This window comes from Heterodontus francisci, chromosome 5 (genome assembly GCF_036365525.1).
Source record: "Heterodontus francisci isolate sHetFra1 chromosome 5, sHetFra1.hap1, whole genome shotgun sequence".
NCBI lineage: Eukaryota > Metazoa > Chordata > Chondrichthyes > Heterodontiformes > Heterodontidae > Heterodontus > Heterodontus francisci.
Genome location: NC_090375.1, coordinates 75,034,611 through 75,056,478, shown reverse-complemented (window position 1 = coordinate 75,056,478; position 21,868 = coordinate 75,034,611). Strand labels below are relative to the sequence as shown.

The window sequence follows — 21,868 nt, the reverse complement described above, 5'->3', positions numbered from 1 at the left end:
TTTGCTCTTTTCTTCAGTATGTTTGTCACTGGGATGGCTACAGTGCTGAAGTTTGGGACAAACTTGCGGTAAATCCCACACATCCCCAAAAATCATATTATTTCCCGTTTGGTCGTTGGGAAGGAAAAATCCATTCGCGCCTGTACTTTTGCTGTTCTGAGCAGCACTCGCCCCTGACCTACAACATGCCCTAAGTAAGTTACTTGAGCTTTAGTAAACTTGCTTTTTGCAAGGTTTACCCCTAGGTCAGCTGACTGTAACCTTTGGAAAAGGGCTTCTAATTGGTCTATGTGGTTTCCCCCCACCCCCCAAGTGTCATTGTACACTAACAAATCATCCAGGTACACTACACAGTTGGGTAGGCAGCTACTACCAGGTTTATCAGCATTTGGAAGGTAGATGGGGCATTACTTAATCCAAAAGGCCTCACTTGGCACTGGTATAGACCGTCTGGGTGACAAAAGCTGAGATCTCTTTGGGTCGGGGCCAGTATCCTTTTAGCAAGTCTATTTTGGTTATGTAGGTGGCATTCCCTACTCTAGCAATATAATCTTCCAGGCAGGGAATTTGATAGGAATCAGCTCTGGTCATTGCATTAACTTTCCTGTAATCAATGCGGAATCTTGTTGAGCCATTGGGCTTGGGCAAAAGCACAACTGGGGAACTCCAGCTGCTCTGGTTGGGCTCAATCAGCTTGTTTTCCAGCATATACTGAATTTCCTCTTGAACCTGGGTCAGTTTCCTGGGACCGAGGCAACAGGGGTTTTGTTTTATAGAAGGGGTCTCTCCTACATCCACATCGTGTAGGGTTAGGATTGTGCACCCTAGTGTGTCCCTGCAGATTGCTTTACATGCTGTGAGCAGCCTTATTAAGGCTTCTGTTTGTTCTGCCTTTAAGTAGGAGAGCACAGTGTCTAATATTCCTCATGTGTTGGCTAACTGGACAGTAGGTGGTTGGATTTGGGAACCCTCCAGGCCCTCCCCTAACTTGTCCTCACTGTCCTTTTTGTCCTCTCTTCCTAACTGCCTGACAGACCTGGGCTTGGTTGTCCCCTTCCCAGCTATGATACTGTTTTAACATGTTGATGTGGCACAGCCTTTGTTTTTTCCTACAGTCTGCTGTGTCAATTAAATAGTTCACCCTGCTAGTTCTCATCACTACTCTCTAAGGGCCATTGAGCCAGGCTTTCAGGGCTTCACCCTGAATTGGGAATAGTATTAACACATGGTCTCCTGGCTGAAATGTTCTGGCCCTCGCATGTTTATCTGCTTGCCTTTTCATAGCTCCTGGGAGGTTTTTAGGTGTTCCTGGGCTACTGCACAGGCTCTCATGAGCCACTCCCAGAACATGGAGAGGTAGTCCAACATGGAAGGCTCATCCCCGTGCCTCAAAACCTCTCCTTGATTAGTTTAAGAGGACCTCTCACCTCGTGTCCATAAATTAATTCAAACTAGATTTGACAGCTGCAGCTGAGTGTGCAGATGCATGGCCTGTTGCCCTTCTGCCAGCATTCCTAGTAGTTTGCTGCTAGACAGGACCAAAGACTGACCCAGCATGACTCTGTCCTACAACTTTTCCTCCCGCTGCTGAGAGGCCACCACCTGCACTTGTCTCCTCCTTGTTGAGCCTCAAGACAGAATTGAGTAGCGAGAACTTTATGTATCCTTATTCTGTGGTATGCATTGTCAGTACTTTTGCATCATAATAAAACTATAAGCAATGTTTTGTACTTGTATCAAAACTATAATTGAAATCTTAAGAGCAAAATTTTGAAGTAGATTAAAGTTGCATATTTAAAAATGATTGCATGTGCCTCATATTAAAGAGCCACTAATAAATAAGGGATATTTATTTCAAATATAATATCCTGAATCTAACTTCACATTTGATTGGATGGTCAGAGAAGTCTTCCAACGTATTTTCTTTGCATAAAAATGTCAAGTGCACCTTGTACATTATAAATATCTTTGATTATTCTTTTAATTTGACTTGTCGTCCAGTACATAATGTGATTGATACATCAATAACCAAAAAAAGATTAATCACAAAGGCCTATTACCTTGGTTTCAGTTTCATTGAATTTCCTTAGAAATCTTAATCCTCTCTCTTTTGCTACAGCCAACAGTATATGGAAAAGCTTTGGAGTATCTGGTGGGTGTGGGATTAGGAATATTGACCCTTTAATGGCATTAACTGTGACTTCACTCTTGTCTTTATCTTTAGGAAACAATTTTCTGAAAAAAAGAATAGTAATGTTTACAAAACATGTACCATTTCAAACCCAGAAGGGTAACTGTCCATACTTACACTTGTAGATTATTTTTAATGTTCATGAGATTCCAATACATTCAGAAATTTTACGATAATGTGTTCATGGAAGATTAAAAACCATTGTGATTGAGTCATTGCTGTCTCTCTAAGATTTGGAGGTTATTTAGTGAATATGACATTCAACTATCCTTGGATCAATCTGGTGTACAATGGATTACACAATCTGCAATACTCTACATTTACTCACCAAACATACCTAATTAAAGTTCAGGCAGAGTTATCACTTACATCATTAAACAAACTTTTTGTCTCAAAGGCATTCATCTATTATTTTGCACTGGCAACAAATAGTTTTTTGAAATTTAGCATTTGCCTTCCATTGAAGTTAATAATTTCTTGAAGTTAATTATTTGACTTTTTCTTTGGTTGAGTAGTCAATTGTTTAACTACTTAATAACATGTCACTCAGACACTGTATTGTAATCCTTTTAAACACATTATAATACTTAGAATTACACCTACACAATTGCATGTTTGAGTGAATAATTGCTGATGGAGGAATTAGGTGCTTAATTATGTCACTGTAATTAGAAAGCATCTAAATTTGAGCTTGAGATTTGGTTTCTGTTATTTTGACACACTAATAAGTTTCATTCAGATACATTTGTGAGGTATTACAAACACTGTAAATAGCGATTCCTTTTAGAACACAAAAGAGGACTACAGATCTAGTATAGTCCTCAAAAGATGTACACATTGTATTGCATAATTTAAAGCACTTTTCAAATTTGCAGAATCCTGATTCATATCTTTAGAATCAGGACCAGATGAATATGTAGGAGCAAAAGAGGAGTAAATGTGCTAAATAATTCTTGTGGAAAATGAAGAAAATGACCTGAAGTCAAGCCCAGGCTGGCTATATATCTGGAAGAAACTGTCAATGGTAAGTTCCAATTTTCTGGTTTGCTTGTTTTTTTTTTTAACAGTACAGCACAGGAACAGGCCATTCGGCCCTCCAAGCCTGCGCCGATCTTGATGCCTGCCAAAACTAACACCTTCTGCAGTTCCGGGGCCCATATCCCTCTATTCCCTTCCTATTCATATATTTGTCAAGATGTCTCTTAAACGTCGCTATCGTATCTGCTTCCACCACCTCCCCTGGCAGCAAGTTCCAGGCACTCATCACCCTCTGTGTAAAAAACTTGCCTCGCACATCCCCTCTAAACTTTGCCCCTCGTACCTTAAACCTATGTCCCCTAGTAACTGACTCTTCCACCCTGGGAAAAAGCTTCTGACTATCCACTCTGTCCATGCCGCTCATAACTTTGTAAACCTCTATCATGTCGCCCCTCCACCTCCGTCGTTCCGAGTTTTTCCAACCTCTCCTCATAGCTAATGCCCTCCAGACCAGGCAACATCCTGGTAAACCTCCTCTGTACCCTCTCCAAAGCCTGCACGTCCTTCTGGTAATGTTGCGACCAGAATTGCACGCAATATTCTAAGTGTGGCCTAACTAAGGTTCTGTACAGCTGCAATATGACTTGCCAATTTTTATACTCTATGCCCCGACCGATGAAGGCAAGCATGCCGTATGCCTTCTTGACTACCTTATCCACCTGCGTTGCCACTTTCAGTGACCTGTGGACCTGTACGCCCAGATCTCTCTGCCTGTCAATACTCCTAAGGGTTCTGCTATTTACTGTATACCTCCCACCTGCATTAGACCTTCCAAAATGCAGTACCTCACATTTGTCCGGATTAAACACCATCTGCCATTTCTCCGCCCAAGTCTCCAACCGATCTATATCCTGCTGTATCCTCTGACAATCCTTATCATTATCCGCAACTCCACCAACCTTTGTGTCGTCCGCAAACTTACTAATCAGATCAGCTACATTTTCCTCCAAATCATTTATATATATTACAAACAGCAATGGTCCCAGCACTGATCCCTGCGGAACACCACTAGTCACATCCCTCCATTCAGAAAAACACCCATCCACTGTTACCCTCTGTCTTCTGTAACTGAGCCAGTTCTGTATCCATCTTGCCAGCTCACCTCTGATCCCGTGTGACTTCACCTTTTGCACCAGTCGGCCATGCGGGACCTTGTCAAAGGCTTTACTAAAGTCCACATAGACAACATCCACTGCCCTTCCCTCATCAATCAACTTCGTCACTTCCTCAAAAAACTCAATCAAATTAGTAAGACACGACCTCCTCTTCACAAAATCATGCTGTCTCTCGCTAATAAGTTTGTTTGTTTCCAAATGGGAGTGTATCCTGTCCCGAAGAATCCTCTCTAATAGTTTCCCTCCCACTGACGTAAGGCTCACCGGCCTATAATTTCCTGGATTATCCTTACCACCCTTCTTAAACAAAGGAACAACATTGACTATTCTCCAGTCCTCTGGGACCTCACCTGTAGCCAATGAGGAGGCAAAGATTTCTGTCAAGGCCCCAGCAATTTCTTCCCTTGCCTCCCTCAGTATTCTGGGGTAGATCCCATCAGGCCCTGGGGACTTATCTACCTTAATGCTTTGCAAGACACCCAACACCTCCTCCTTTTTGATAACGACATGACCAACACTATCTACACTCCCTTCCCTAGACTCATCATCCACCAAGTCCTTCTCCTTGGTGAATACTGATGCAAGGTACTCATTTTGCACCTCACCCATTTCCTCTGGCTCCACGCATAGATTCCCATCTCTGTCCTTGAGTGGGCCAACCCTTTCCCTGCTCTTTATATATGTATAAAAAGCCTTGGGATTTTCCTTAATCCTGTTTGCCAATGACTTTTCATGACCCCTTTTAGCCCTCCTGACTCCTTGCTTAAGTTCCTTCCTACTGTCTTTATATTCCTCAAGTGCTTCATCTGTTCCTAGCCTTCCAGCCCTTACAAATGCTTCCTTTTGCTTTTTGACTAGGCTCACAATATCCCGTGTTATGCAAGCTTCCCGAAACTTGCCAAACTTGTCTTTCTTCCTCACGGGAACATGCTGGTCCTGGATTCTAATCAGCTGACGTTTGAAAGACTCCCACATGTCAGATGTTGATTTACCCTCAAACAGCCACCCCCAATCTAAATTCTTCAGTTCCTGCCTAATATTGTTATAATTAGCCTTCCCCCAATTTAGCGCCTTCACCCGAGGACTACTCTTATCCTTATCCACAAGTACCTTAAAACTTATGGAATTATGGTCACTGCTCCCGAAATGCTCCCCCACTGAAACTTCGACCGCCTGGCCGGGCTCATTCCCCAATAGCAGGTCCAGAATGGCCCCATCCCTAGTTGGACTATCTACATACTGTTTCAAGAAGCCCTCCTGGATGCTCCTCGTCAATATAGAGGAAGTTAAAATCACCCACCACTACAACCCTGTTACCTTGACATCTTTCCAAAATCTGTCGACATATCTGCTCCTCTACCTCCCGCTGGCTGTTGGGAGGCCTGTAGAAAACCCCCAACATCGTGACTGCACCCTTTCTATTCCTGAGCTCCACCCATATTGCCTCGGTGCATGACCTCTCTGAGGTGTCCTCCCACAGTACAGCTGTGATATTCTCCTTAACCAGTAATGCAACTCCCCCACCCCTTTTACATCCCCCTCTATCCTGCCTGAAGCTTCTAAAGCCTGGAACATTTAGCTGCCAATCCTGCCCTTCCCTCAACCAAATCTCTGTAATAGCAACAACATCATATTTCCAAGTACTAATCCAAGCTCTGAGTTCATCTGCCTTACCTGTTATACTTCTCGCATTGAAACAAATGCGCTTCAGACCACCAGTCCCGTTGTGCTCAGCAACATCACCCTGCCTGCTCTTCCTCTTAGTCCTACTGGCCTTATTTACTATGTCCTCCTCATTTACTTCACTAGCTGTCCTACTGCTCTGGTTCCCACCCCCCTGCCACACTAGTTTAAACCCTCCCGAGTGACGCTAGCAAACCTTGCAGCCAGGGTATTAGTGCCCTTCCAGTTTAGATGCAACCCGTCCTTCTTGTACAGGTCCCATCTGTCCCGGAAGAGAGCCCAATGGTCCAGATATCTGAAACCCTCCCTTCTACACCAGCTGCTCAGCCACGTGTTTAGCTGCACTATCTTCCTATTTCTTGCCTCATTGGCACGTGGCACAGGGAGTAATCCAGAGATTACAACCTTGGAGGTCCTGTTTTTTTAACTTAGCTTGTGATAGCTTTCTACATCTCAGTTGAGTTACGTAGGAGAAAGGGTCAGTTTGTCACTATGGAAATTACCTGAGTGATGGAAGGATTAATATGTTCTCTGGAAATTTACTTGTGATGGAACAGGGTCCATATTAAATATACTAACTCTTCACTATTCTGCCTAATGCATCATCATAAACATAAAATACTCTTTATAACACTGTTCTTTAAATATATTTACTGATAAAGTAACCATAAAAACACTCACATGCTCTTTGTAATATATTTTGCAATAACTAGCTATTTAAAACACTGTTTATATCACACGTTATGATTTTACATGGATCTCGATGGTAGTATTACAGACAGGGTCAATGGTCATAACATTTTACTCCCTTCACGACTGACGCACAGTGGCAGCAGTGTGTACCATCTACAAGATGCACTGCAGCAACTCACCAAGGCTCTTTGACAGCACCTTCCAAACCCACAACCTCTACCACCCCGAAGGACAATGGCCGTAGATGCATGGGAACACCACCACCTACAAGTTCCCTTCTGTTTGCAATGAGAATGGGAAATGATATAGTGCAACATTGATGCAACATAGAAGATGTGATGGAGAAGGAATTGTTGAGAGGGAGGGAATGGGTTGCCAAATGTTGTTGAGAGAGATAGACAAATGAAGACCTGCACTTACCCTTGCTACTCTTGAGAGATGATTGAAAGACTTCCTGTACTACATCCAGGTCCTGGGGGTGAATGGACCTAGAGCTGACCATCTCAGCAATCTCTCTTTACATCTGCTGGACTTGGTTTCTCAGGATCCTCCTGACACTGACTGGAAAGAGAAATTCCCTGCTTGCCCTGACTTCATCAGGAGGTTTCAGGGAACTTGTAGGTTTGCCTGTGGCTCATGTCACAAGAGTTTTGTTTTTTTATTGAAAGCTGAGAGTTCTGTGTGCTTTTAAAAGACTGAGAAAAAGGATTTTCTCTGCGAACATTGAATGCTGAACTGCGTGGTGCACAGAATGCAAGGCAATTTGTATCCAAGCAATTCAGCAGAGGAAAATTTATGACTGTCTTGTGACTTCACTGTTGAAAAGGTAGTTTCACTTTTGGGTTCAGTTGCTGCTAGAGACTTGGCAGGAAGACAGCCCAGAAACTCTCTCTCTTGAAAAATAATTCCTGGATCAAGAGAAATTCTAATTTCTTCATGGTTAAACAAACTTTGAAGGAGTTGCAAATCTAATGTATGGGAGCTAAAACCCTTGCTGCTATTTATGCCTGAAGAGAGTGAAAAAAGCCAAGAAAGAGGAGTTGCTATACTCTGTGGAGGAACACAGCTTTGCAGAGAGAAAGCCCCTGCATATTAAAGATAACAGATTTCTACTGCCTCCAGTCTCAAGAATCCCTGCCTCAAGAGTGATTCCTGTTACTCCTGTGTTGTTTTTGGGAGATTCTGAAATCTCAAGAAAGTTTCTACTGTTAGACTGCTACTTTAAAACTTAAGCAGACCTATTGCTACAATCTTTTTGCTGAAAGATTTGTGTGACACCTGCTGCAGATGAATTGCCTTGACTGCCTACCCATCACAGACTGTTCATCGATCTCATCTGGAGAGACTTTGAGTGGCATCCGATTATTTTTCCTTATGTTGCTTATGGTTCTTTGGCCAATCACCTTGAACCTATGTCCTCGTTATTCTTCCTACTAAAATGCATCGCTTCACATTTCTCTGCGTTAAATTTCATCTGCCTTTGAGAGGACTGCCATATTGTGATTTTGTCCTGCCAGGATATACCCACATGCCACATGCCCGCCCATTCACCAACCTGTCTATGTCCTGTTGAAGTCTATCACTATCCTCCTTACAATTCACAATACTTCTGAGTTTTGTGTCATCTGCAAATTTTGAAATTGCATCCTGTACATTCAAGTCTAAATCATGAATATGAAGTTAGCATCCTTCCATCTATGAAAGATGATGGACACACAGCAAACAAACCATTTAGGTGGGGTGTCTTCTCTTGGTGCACCTTTGCTGATGGCTGTGAAGGCTAATCCATGAGAGGCAGGTTCTGCCTCAAGTGCTGCATGTGAAGCTGTCAAGTGACGCTGTCAAGTGATGCTGTGAGTTGTTGGTTTTGACGTTGGCATCTGTTGTTAAGCTGCTGTAGCAACTTTTCATCATGGTAATACACACCAGCCCACAGAACGTGTCGTCATTTCCGTCTTTTGCCAGCTCATGACTCCCAAGTGCGATCGTCGCCATTTGGGGCCTTCATGTCACTCGCTTGGGTAGATGACCATCTTCCATCCTGTCTATGAGTTCGATCCGCTGAAGCTGCCTCTGTTTGATTAGTGTCAACACACCGGAGCTTTGCCTTTGAGAGGACTGCCATATTGTGATTTTGTCCTGCCAGGATATACCCATAATGCGCTGCAGACAGTGAAGATGGAAATTATTGAGCTTCTTTTCCTGGTAGTTGTAAGTTGCTCATGTTTCACAGCCATACAGCAAGGTGTTGAGAACACAGGCCTTATAAACGATCAGCTTGGTCCTAAGAGTCAGCTTGGTGTTATCCCATGCATATTTCACAAGTTGGTCAAAGGTGGTATCTGCTTTCCCTAAGTGTGTATAGAGCTCTGCATCAAGGGACAGATTGTCTGTCACGATGGACCCAACGTAGCAGAATTTGCTAACCACATGTGATCAGGGGTGGAGATGCAAATGTAATATATGGGAAATTGAAGACCCCCTTTATCACTACACTATAGTGCTTGCACCTTTCTGTAATTTTCCTGAAGATTTACTATTCTAAACCTTTTCCACTAGTTGGTGACGTGTAGAAGACACCCAGTAGTGCAATGGCTGAATTGTTTCCTCTAGGCCGAACAAGCTAAGTTCTGTACAAACTCCCTGTTCAGAACACACGATCTCCAACTTCCTCCACCCACCTCTGGGATCTCTGACTCCAGCCACCCCCTGTGATCTCCATCCTCCCCTCTGCCCTCTTGCATAATCTATGGCCGGAATTATCTTCTGCCACCACTGAATCTTCCTTGCGGTGGCTCATTTGAATGGACGGGATGGCCCTCCCCCACCCCCCACCCCGCCACCCCGATCACGTGGAGGGGGCAGCCGGTCCATCCCCGATATTGGTGTCAGCTGCCTGTATGCAGGTGCTGATGCCATTTTTAAAGGGCTTTGAGCCCTTCCGGTATATTTAAAGATTTGAAGCAAGATTTGTAAAAACAAAAACACACAGTATTTTTGACCCTCTCCCACTCCACCCCCCAAAAACCATTACATTTATTACTTGCCCTCTCCAATCCAAAACACCTACCTGGCTCACCTGACCTTTCTCCCCTCAAAGTGCATAAACTTTACTCCTTCCCACCATCCCCTCCACCAATGAGAGTAAGTTTACGCTGCTCCCCCCCACCTCCACTGCACAGCAAAAATTACCTGCTCCCCCCTCCCAACCAGTGTGGGACCATGTTTCCCCAGACAGGGATCCGAAGGCCCGGGAGTGCTGGATAGTGGCATGAAAATCGCACCAGGACAGAAGGTGGCGGCGTGATTACCATTTATGCACGTATGTAAATTTATTTTCATATTTAAATGGAAGGCCCGTCGCCAAGCGGCTGGGTTGCCACCACAAGACCTCGCCGTGTCCATGAGGATCGGGCCAGGCCCTCACGGCATCAGGGTTGGTGGCAGGCTTCCTCTGGAGGGATCTTCGGTTCCCCCCCCCCAACCCCTGCCATGGACCCCGATGCCTGGGGGGGATCTAAATTAAGCCCTCTGACTCCCTGCAGCCGGCTGATCTTTGGCCCCATCCACTGCAATCTCTGACTCCCCTCACGTGCCTGCCATCGGCTCCTCAGCTGCTTTCCCCCCAACGTGACAGGGAACTCGCCTGTCAATCAGGCTGGCTGTTTGGCAGGACACCTAATGGAAAAATTTAAAACACATCCTGTGGGATGTCCAGGGCACTCTTCTTTCTGGGTTTCCCATTCGGAGATCTTACCCCACTCCCACTGCTCTCTTCACTGCTCTGAATAAATATGGGGTTTAAAACTCACTTGCCAAAATCTGTCTCAAAGTTAAATTTGAGGCTAACATACTTAATTAGATTTTCCTCCAGGTTGGTTTCATAATCATTGGTGAGCCAGAGCAGACTTCCATCAGCCATCCTGACCTCATCATGACCCCACCCTTTTTCTTGGGTCAGGATTCATTAAGCATGCAGGACAGGCTCCTGGTGGTACCTTTATCATAAAGACGGAGCCCACCCCTACAATGCTGGGACATTCAGCTATGCTGTGCTGAGCTGGGACTTTCAATTCAATATCAAGAAGCGGAAGAACTACAACTAAAGGGGAAGGAGCACACCAAAAGTTCATATTTAAAATTTTAGAAAGGCTGAGTTAGCCATCATTTATTTAGGGAGCAGAAAAGAAATAGAAGTGGCCAATATATGAAAATGGGACTGACTGGCTTGCTCTACAAACAGCCGTCATGGACCTGATGAACCAAATGGCCGCCTTCTGTGCCGTAATCACTCCATGAGAATACCAGATTCCCTCTTTCCGTCAGCACTGCTGCCCCAGCATCCCATCCCTGTACAGATCTTACCTGGGCCCAGTGGTACTGCGGTGAGAAGGCAGTGAAATCAGGTGGTTCTTGTAACCCCAACCCCTGCCCAACATCGTTAAATTTGGCGGGATGGTCAAGAGGTGGATGGCCAAGGTCCCTGCTGATGCGGGACAGAAAGTTTCCTCTCATCACTTTCAGGGATAAGAATCTGGTGGTAGGCCTCCCTGTTCATGTACCCTGCTATCCCACCCAATAACTCCATAGTGGAAGATAATCCAGCCCCCAGTATCTCCATCATTCACCCTCCATAAGAAAAATACCTATTTCTTCTTTTATCGGTCCTGTAATTTCTTTAACTGTTCTTTTACTTTTTACATATTTTTTAGTTCCTTTATTATTTCTCTTAATGTTACCGAGTAGTCTTTTTTACCCCTTTTAGCCCTTCTGGTCTTCTACTTTGTTTAAATTCTATATTTTCTCTTTCTTTTCTTTTTTTTCTTTTGGGCCTCCTTATCTCGAGAGACAATGGATACGCGCCTGGAGGTGGTCAGTGGTTTGTGAAGCAGCGCCTGGAGTGGCTATAAAGGCCAATTCTGGAGTGACAGGCTCTTCCACAGGTGCTGCAGAGAAATTTGTTTGTTGGGGCTGTTGCACAGTTGGCTCTCCCCTTGCGCCTCTGTCTTTTTTCCTGCCAACTACTAAGTCTCTTCGACTCGCCACAATTTAGCCCTGTCTTTATGGCTGCCCGCCAGCTCTGGCGAATGCTGGCAACTGACTCCCACGACTTGTGATCAATGTCACACGATTTCATGTCGCATTTGCAGACGTCTTTATAACGGAGACATGGACGGCCGGTGGGTCTGATACCAGTGGCGAGCTCGCTGTACAATGTGTCTTTGGGGATCCTGCCATCTTCCATGCGGCTCACATGGCCAAGCCATCTCAAGCGCCGCTGACTCAGTAGTGTGTATAAGCTGGGGGTGTTGGCCGCTTCAAGGACTTCTGTGTTGGAGATATAGTCCTGCCACCTGATGCCAAGTATTCTCCGAAGGCAGCGAAGATGGAATGAATTGAGACGTCGCTCTTGGCTGGCATACGTTGTCCAGGCCTCGCTGCCGTAGAGCAAGGTACTGAGGACACAGGCCTGATACACTCGGACTTTTGTGTTCCGTGTCAGTGCGCCATTTTCCCACACTCTCTTGGCCAGTCTGGACATAGCAGTGGAAGCCTTACCCATGCGCTTGTTGATTTCTGCATCTAGAGACAGGTTACTGGTGATAGTTGAGCCTAGGTAGGTGAACTCTTGAACCACTTCCAGAGCGTGGTCGCCAATATTGATGGATGGAGCATTTCTGACATCCTGCCCCATGATGTTCGTTTTCTTGAGGCTGATGGTTAGGCCAAATTCATTGCAGGCAGACGCAAACCTGTCGATGAGACTCTGCAGGCATTCTTCAGTGTGAGATGTTAAAGCAGCATCGTCAGCAAAGAGGAGTTCTCTGATGAGGACTTTCCGTACTTTGGACTTCGCTCTTAGACGGGCAAGGTTGAACAACCTGCCCCCTGATCTTGTGTGGAGGAAAATTCCTTCTCCAGAGGATTTGAACGCATGTGAAAGCAGCAGGGAGAAGAAAATCCCAAAAAGTGTGGGTGCGAGAACACAGCCCTGTTTCACACCACTCAGGATAGGAAAGGGCTCTACTACAGGATTTTTAGGTACCTCTTTCTCAGTTCCATTTCAATGCCTTTACTCATCTAATAACTCTGTCTGGTTTGCAGTCTAACAATATCCTATTTGAACATTTCCCATTGTTTGTATGCTGTTTTACTTGCCAATTTATCTTTTCAGTTTACCTGGGCCAATTCCTTTTCTATTACTTTGAAATTGGCTTTTTTCAGTCAAGTACCTTTATCTATCTCAATAAAAGCAAAATACTGCGGATGCTGGAAATCTGAAATAAAAACAAGAAATGCTGGAACCATTCAGCAGGTCTGGCAGCATCTGTGGAAAGAGAAGCAGAGTTAACGTTTCGGGTCAGTGACCCTTCATCGGAACTGACAAATATAAGCAAGTGAGGTGGGGGTGGGGCAAGAGATAACAAAGGAGGTCTAGATTGGACCAGGCCACATAGCTGACCAAAAGGTCACGGAGCAAAGGCAAACAATATGTTAATGGTGTGTTGAAAGACAAAGCATTAGTACAGATAAGGTGTAAATACACTGAATATTGAACAGCAGCAAGTGCAAACCTGAAAAAAAACAGTGGGTAAGCAAACTGAACAAACTAAGATGAAATGAAATAAATGCAAAAAAAAAATTGTAAAAAATGTAAAAAAAGAATGGGGAAAAAAAGGAAGAAAAAATAACTAAAAATGAAAGTAAAATGGGGGGCTGTCATGCTCTGAAATTATTGAACTCAATGTTCAGTCCGGCAGGCTGTAGTGTGCCTAATCGGTAAATGAGATGCTGTTCCTCGAGCTTACGTTGATGTTCACTGGAACACTGCAGCAATCTCAGGACAGAGATGTGAGCATGAGAGCAGGGGGGAGTGTTGAAATGGGAAGCAACCGGAAGCTCAGGGTCCTGCTTACGGACTGAGCGGAGATGTTCCGCAAAGCGGTCACCCAGTCTGCGCTTGGTCTCCCCAATGTAGAGGAGACCACACTGTGAGCAGCGGATACAGTATACGACATTGAAAGAAGTACAAGTAAATCGCTGCTTCACCTGAAAGGAGTGTTTGGGGCCTGGGATAGTGAGGAGAGATGAGGTAAATGGGCAGGTATTACACCTCCTGCGATTGCAGGGGAAGGTGCCCTGGGACGGGGACGAGGTGGTGGGGGTAATGGAGGAGTGGACCAGGGTGTCACGGAGGGAACGATCCCTTCGGAATGCTGACAGGGGAAGGGAAGGGAAGATGCGACTGGTAGTGGCATCACGCTGGAGGGGGCGGAAATGGCGGAGGATGATCCTTTGGATATGGAGGCTGGTGGGGTGAAAAGTGAGGACAAGGGGAACCCTGTCACGGTTCTGGGAGGGAGGGGAAGGGTGAGGGTAGAGGTGCGGGGAATGGGTCGGAAATGGTTGAGGGCCCTGTCAACCACAGTGGGGGGAAATCCTCGGTTGAGGAAAAAGGAGGTCATATCAGAAGCACCGTCAGAGAAGGTAGCATCATCAGAGCAGATGCGTCGGAGACGGAGAAACTGGGAGAATGGAATGGAGTCCTTACAGGAGGTAGGGTGTGAAGAAGTGTAGTCGAGGTAGCTGTGGGAGTCGGTGGGCTTATAATGGATATTAGTAGACAACTTATCCCCAGAGATGGAGACAGAGAAGTCGAGGAAGGGAAGGGAAGTGTCAGTGATGGACCATATAAAGGTGAGAGAAGGGTGGAAATTGGAAGCAAAGTTGATAAAGTTTTCCAGTTCGGGGCGGGAGCAGGAAACGGCACCGATACAGTCATCAATGTACCGGAAAAGGAGTTGGGGGAGGGGGCCTGAGTAGGACTGGAACAAAGAATGCTCGACATATCCCACAAAAAGACAGGCATAACTAGGACCCATGCGGGTACCCATAGCGACACCTTTTACTTGAAGGAAGTGCATGGAGTTGAAGGAGAAGTTGTTCAATGTGAGAACAAGTTCAGCCAGGCGGAGGAGGGTGGTGGTGGATGGGGACTGGTTGGGCCTCTGTTCCAGGAAGAAGCGGAGAGCCTTCAAACCATCCTGGTGGGGGATGGAGGTGTAGAGCGATTGGACGTCCATAGTGAAGAGGAGGCGGTTGGGACCAGGAAACTGGAAATTGTCAAAATGACGTAGGGCGTCAGAAGAGTCACAGATGTAGGTGGGAAGAGACTGGACCAGCGGAGAAAAGATAGAGTCTAGATAGGAAGAAATAAGTTCAGTGGGGCAGGAGCAGGCTGACACAATGGGTCTGCCGGGACAGTCCCGTTTGTGGATTTTGGGAAGGAGGTAGAAGCAGGCTGTCCGGGGTTGTGGGACTATGAGGTTGGAAGCTGTAGAGGGAAGATCTCCAGAGGAGATGAGGTCAGTGACAGTCCTTTGGATGGTGGCTTGATGTTCGGTGGTGGGGTCATGGTCCAGAGGGAGGTAGGAAGAAGTGTCCGTGAGTTGGCGTTGAGCTTCTGCAAGGTAGAGGTCGGTACGCCATACGACAACAGCACCACCCTTGTCTGCAGGTTTGATGACCATGTCGGGGTAGACCTGAGAGAACGGAGTGACTTGGTCACAAACTACATTAAATGTATGATTCCTTGTGTGTTTTAGATTTATCAATGTGCATTCAGTGCTCCATCTAAACTTGATAATGAAAGAGAGAAATGGAGAGGTGAGTTGTGTTACCAATGACTGTGAAGGGGCCTCTTTTACACACATCATACCAAACATGGGAACAGTGTGGTCCCTAGATTTAGATGTGTAAGTGTTTGTTTTTCCAGTAGTATAATTCTACATTAAAACATTTGGTCCTATTTTATTTTAAGTATTTTTATACTTACTTGGCCTTCTTTTGAAGAGTCTTCTGGGAATCAGGATAATACACCAGAATTTCATTCAGTGTCTTTTTGTCCAAAATAAACAAGTTAGTAAATCCACTGGCAACCACATTGGCAGTGCGTCGATTCCTTCCATGCCCTGCCAGAAGACTGCAATAATAAGAAAACCTGGTCAGTTCCAACTTTGTGCTTCATTCACTGCTTAATATATTTGCACTAGGAAAATAAGTTGTTTATTTTATCAAGCAAATCAAATGTAATGGACTGAAGCAGCAGAGTAGACAGAGTCAGGAATCTACCCGCTGGAATAGAAGGTAGCAGCCAACTTTGTCAATGACTTAAGCAGATCTCCACTACTAGAATATAAATGTGTGTATGGACAAATAGACAACCTACATTAAAAATCAATACCAGTGAATCAATGCGAAGCCACTCATTTCCAAAATCATCAGTGCTCAATGGAGACAGAGACTAAAACAATCTATATGTAATGGGGCACAGGTACAGGAAATGACGAGTCTGGTCAAGTGAGGATAACACTATGGATTTAAATAATAACTGATTGATATAATTATTTAGGAGGAGAACAGAGCTGTTGATAACTCAGATAAACCCAAAGGGGATAAATTCAGTTTATTTAGGTGCATACCCAAACTTAGCCTATTTCACCTGAAATTACCTCACCCTCTGCACAGGCACAACATCGTTCTTTAGCCTGCCAAATAATTCCTGCTGTTGGTGTTATTGGATTATTGTTGAATCTTGAGTCAATACTCACTCCTAGTAGGAGCTGTGCAGGGTTGAGCTGAGGCAGAAGGAAAAACGTCCAGCCCTAACCTGAACCCTAACCCTCCACAGAATGAGGCCTGGGAGATCAGCAGTCGCTGCTGCTTTATAACTGTAGGAAGCAGCCCGAGCCGCAAACCTGAGCGCCTGCTCATTCTGACTGATATAATTGCAGGACAGGTTGACATAATTGTTCTCCCTGACAAACAGCCACCCTTCAACTGTCTTATGCATTTGTGGGCAGCCTTCTGGGCCTGCAAATGCCTTTGGCAGAACCAGGAGGAATCCAGAGGCAAGGACGTTGAGGGTGATGGTGCCTTTGGCAGCCACTGGTAAGCTTGGTCACTTGATCTAATTGGCAGCAGGTCTTGTTCCAGCAGACTGCAAATGTCTGCTACCACCTGACCCCCTGAGCCTCCTGAATTCTGGTGTTCTGACATGTCAAAGAAGCTTATTACCTGCCTGTAGACTCTGTGTGCAGGGTATGGCTTCCTACGTGGTGCATCTATTTGCTGCTCCTGTTGAACTGCAGGTCTGTTAGCAGCAAGCTGCTGTTGCTGCTCTGGCTGCTGCTGCTGCTGCTGCTGGTTAACATCTGAGGTCCAAAGTAACACAGCATAAGTGGCACCCATGCTGATCGGATAGATCAGAGCTCCAGAGTGCAGATTTAACGTATGAACTCCAAAGAGCAGATGACACCTCCAAGATTGTGAAAGTAACTTCAAAGCTGTAAAAGTTACCTCTCAGTACAAGCAAGGCAAAGTCTTTCACAGAAGCAGGCAAGAAAGTAACTTATGCATGCTAGCGTGAACGTGTTGTGTATCCGTAGGCAACAATCGAATTAGAGTTTATGTTTAAGTTTAATAAATTTCAATCTTTCTTCTTTAAACCAAAGAAAACCTGTTTGTGCTAGTTTCTTTGTCTTATAAAAAGCTGTGAACAAGGATTCACCAAGGGGGAGCTGAAAACATGGTGTGTTTAAAAATAAAACCCTGCTACGGTAAGACCAGATGAAGGCTGAGAGGGATCCCTCAACACCTTTCTCATCTGGTCGTAACACATGTCTTAGTGATATTTGATATTGTGATATATTTATCCACTTAAGAGTATATTGCATGTTCAATTCTTTAATAAATATATAAAAGTTAATAAATCGTCTCATGTAGCATTCTGTATACAACTACAAGAACCCCCTCTCTGTGTCTCTTTAAGTGGAGAGATACGTATTGAAGAGAGTTTCCCAAACCCTTATAATATGTGGGATATTTATGATTTAGTCATAATTATTAAAAATAGGCTATCCTGAAGATGGTAATATTCTCTGTTAGTTTTCTTTCTTTGAAGGAAAACAAGTTCAATTCTTTGGACCCAAATAAGTGTCTATAAGAATTTGTCTGGTTTGAACTTAATTAAAGAAGATTCATAGGGATGTACACCTGATTTGGTTCAGTCCCTATAGGGCGTTAAAGTCATAAATCACCTCAATGCACAGCCATGTGCGGACAATGGAGAGTCCATTCATGCCATGCGTGCTGTCATGTCTCAGGCATGTGAGCACAGGTTTCCTCCATCGAGAGGTTGGTGAACCTCATGGAGAGCCAGATCCTACACATGTGCGGCACAGTGGCGCAGTGGTTAGCCCCGCAGCTTCACAGCTCCAGCGACCCGGGTTCAGTTCTGGGTACTCCCTGTGTGGAGTTTGCAAGTTCTCCCCGTGTCTGCGTGGGTTTCTGCTGGGTGCTTCAGTTTCCTCCCACAGCAAAAGACTTGCAGGTTGATAGGTAAATTGGCCATTGTAAATTTCCCCTAGTGTAGGCGGGTGATAGGAGAATGGTGGGGATGTGGTAGAGAATATGGGATTAATGTCGGATTAGTATAAATGGGTGGTTGTTGGTCGGCACAGAATTGGTGGGCCAAAGGGCCTGTTTCAGTGCTGTATCTCTAAATAAATAAATACCTGCACACCATGACCTTGACCATGAGTTCGACACAGCAGTGGCAAGACGAGAGAAGGACAAGGCTCCTGGAGACTTCTCCAGCTCTTCATCCTTCTCTAGTCAGCAAGGAGGTTCAAGTGAGCCTTGAAAAGGAGGAGGAGAGGCTCACCTCCACAGCTGGGGGCTCCCCTCAGGGACCTCTGAGTGTGGACAGTAGCTCCTCGGCCCTTCCACTAGCGAGCCCAGCTCCAGTAGCCGTGACACCTGAGGAGAGTCCTGCACCTCTGCGGGACGCTCTCAGGCAGCTGGGGCCCTCCAGGCCTCAGGCAGCCAGAGGACAGCCGCCCAAGTCATCACAGGCTAAGAGGCAGCATGATCAGCAGCCTGCCTCCAGCCCAGCTGTTTATACAGGAGTTACACCTTGTAGAAGCACTCATAAATGTACAAAGAAAACCACCTAGAGACAGCTGGGGTTTTACGGGTGTTTGACATTTGTTTTCGCTTCTGAAGTTCTTTTGGTTTTGAAATTAACTTTCATTGTGGAAAATAATTATTCTATCATGCCTTAACTGTAAGCTGCTGACTTCACCCTTCCCCCTTAGTAGATGCCAATGTAGACACAGCCCTCATTTGATTAGCGTCTCCCATGGGCCATAGCACTTGCTTTAACTGGGTGCGAGGCATGGAAAACAAACAGAAAGGAACCGACGGACTGCATGCATTAAGGGGAGTATTTATTGACTTTACTCTGAGAGGCCATTATGGTGGCTGAAAGTGGGTAAGTATGAGACTTTCTCTTGCCTCCCTGGCCTGTCGTTCAATTTGCCTGGCCTCCAGTGCAAGGGCTTCAACATCCAGTGCTGCCTGCTCATCACCCTCCTCTGCGTCCCCCTCAACGGGAGAGGAGTGGCGGTCACTCATTTCCTCGTCATGCAAGGCTTTCCCACTCTGCAGTGTTAGATTGGGCAGAGCACAGCAGACCACCACTAGATCGATCCAGGCAACGGAATCTCATCTTCAGCAGTCCAATGGTCTGCGCGATGGTTGGTCGGGTAGAGCCATGGCAAGTGTTGCACCTCTCTTCTGCTGCAGTGCGAGGGATCCTCATAGGCGTGAGTAGCCATGGGTAGACCTTGTTCCCGAGAATCCGTCCCTGAAGGCGAGGCTGGGGCATGAAGAGCTGAGGCACCTGGGACTGACAAAGTATGTCGGTGTTGTGGCTGCTTCCTGGAAAGTGGGCATACACCTGCAGGTCGCAGATCAACTGAATGTTGATGGAATGGAAGCCCTTCCTGTTGATGAAGGTGGTGGGCTGGTCCGTTGGAGCCTTGATGGCCACATGCATGCAGTCTATCACACCTTGCACCTCGGGGAATCCAGCGATGGCCCCGAGTCCGATTGTCCTCTCGGCCTGACTGTCAGGATCAGTCTGGTAGCGCACATAGTCGCTGGACCGCTTAAACTGGGCATTGGTCACCTTCTCCGTGGAGCAGTGGGCTGCTTCCTGGGAGACGCCAGACATGTCCCTAATGGATCCTTGGAATTATCCAGATGTGTATATGTTAAGTACCATGGTGATCTTCAAGGCCATGGGCATAGGGTGACCACCAAATCCCATGGGTTGTACCTTGTCCTGTAGCATAGTGCATAAGTTGGTGATGGCCTGCCTGCCTGAAGAGCCATAGTCTTCGCTGACAGTGCTGCTCGGACATGTGGAGGCAGCTGATTCGAGTCCAGTACACTCTCCGGCGCAGGTGAACCAGCTGCTATCGCTCTTGTTGTGGAGCTTCATGGGCAGGTGCAGCTGCACCCTGGCCCTCCCTCTGTCGGAGGCGCTGCATCACGCCACAGAGGTCCAAAAAGACAGGGTGAATGAGACCTATGCCAGAAGATCAGTGGGCCTCCAGAGTGCTGTCCTTGCAGATGCTTCTGTCCATGACTGTATTGTTAGGAGTGACCACCACACAGTCCTTGTGGAGACAAAGTCCTGCCTTCACATTGAGGATACCCGCATCATGTTGTGTGGCACTATCACCATGCTAAATGGGATAGATTTCGAACAGATCTAGCAATGCAAAACTGGGCATCCATGAGGCGCTGTGGGCCATCAGCAGCAGCAGAATTGTACTCGACCACAATCTGTAACCTCATGGCCTGGCATATTCCCCACTCTACCATTACCATCAAGCCAGGAGACCAACCCTGGTTCAATGAAGAGTGCAGGAGGGCATGCCAGGAGCAGCACCAGGCATATCTCAAAATGAGATCATGCTGCCTCTTAGCCTGTGATGACTTGGGCGACTGTCCTCTGGCTGCCTGAGGCCTGGCGGGCCCCAGCTGCCTGAGAGCTTCCTGCAGAGGTGCAGGACTCTCCTCAGGTGTCACTGCTACTGGAGCTGGGCTCACTAGCGGAGGGGCCGAGGAGCTACTGTCCACACTCAGAAGCTACAACCCAGGACTACTTGCATGCCAAACTGCGTAAGCAGCATGCAATAGACAGAGCTAAGCGATCCCATAAACAACGGATCAGATCTAAGCTCTGCAGTCCTGCCACATCCAGTCGTGAATGGTGGTGGACAATTAAACAACTAACTGGAGGAGATGGCTCCACAAATATCCCCATCCTCAATGATGGGGGAGCCCAGCACATCAGTGCGAAAGATAAGGCTGAAGCATTTGCAACAATCTTCAGCCAGAAGTGCCGACTTGATGATCCATCTCGGCCCCCTTCTGAAGTCCCCAGCATCACAGATGCCAGACTTCAGCCAATTCGATTCACTCCGCCTGATATCAAGAAACGACTGAAGGCACTGGATACTGCAAAGGCTATGGGTCCTGACAATATTCCGGCAATAGTACTGAAGACCTGTGCTCCAAAACTTGCTGCACCCCTAGCCAAGCTATTCCAGTATAGGTACAACACTGACATCTACCCAGGAATGTGGAAAATTGCCCAGGTATATCCTGTACACAAAAAGCAGGACAAGTCCAACCCGGCCAATTACTGCCCCATCAGTCTACTCTCAATCATCAGTAAAGTGATGGAAGGTTTCAGCAACAGTGCCATCAAGCAGCACTTGCTTAGCAATAACCTGCTCAGTGACGCTCAGTTTGGGTTCCTCCAGGGCCACTCAGCTCCTGACCTCATTACAGCATGGACAAAAGAGCTGAACTCAAGAGGTGAGCTGAGAGTGACTACCCTTGACATCAAGGCAGCATTTGACCGAGTGTGGCATCAAGGAGCCCTAGCAAAACTGGAGTCAATGGGAATCAGGGGGAAAACTCTCTGCTGGTTGGGGTCATACCTAACGCAAAGGAAGATGGTTGTGGTTGTTGGAGGTCAATCATCTCAGCTCCAGGACATCACTGCAGGAGTTCCTCAGGGTAGTGTCCTAGGCCCAACCATCTTCAGCTGCTTCATCAATGACTTTCCTTCAATCACAAGGTCAGAAGTGGGGATGTTTGCTGATGATTGCACAATGTTCAGCACAATTCGCAACTCCTCAAATACTGAAGCAGTCCGTGTAGAAATGCAGCAAGACCTGGACAATAGCCAGGCTTGGGCTGATAAGTGAAGTAACATTTGCGCCAC

General features: G+C 46.2%; 1 protein-coding gene across 1 annotated transcript in view; it reads right to left on the bottom strand.

Moving 5' to 3' along the window:
* Positions 1-426: 426 nt before the first annotated feature.
* LOC137370260 (cyclic nucleotide-gated channel beta-3-like) overlaps positions 427-21,868 on the bottom strand; it is a 171,800-nt gene continuing 150,358 nt past the window's right edge. Inside the window, exons 16-19 of the mRNA XM_068032639.1 lie at positions 15,557-15,703; positions 2,061-2,235; positions 1,694-1,755; positions 427-742 (exon numbers count right to left, since the gene is read on the bottom strand). Coding sequence (XP_067888740.1) covers positions 427-742; positions 1,694-1,755; positions 2,061-2,235; positions 15,557-15,703 — 700 coding nt within the window. The remainder of the gene's footprint in view (positions 743-1,693; positions 1,756-2,060; positions 2,236-15,556; positions 15,704-21,868) is intronic.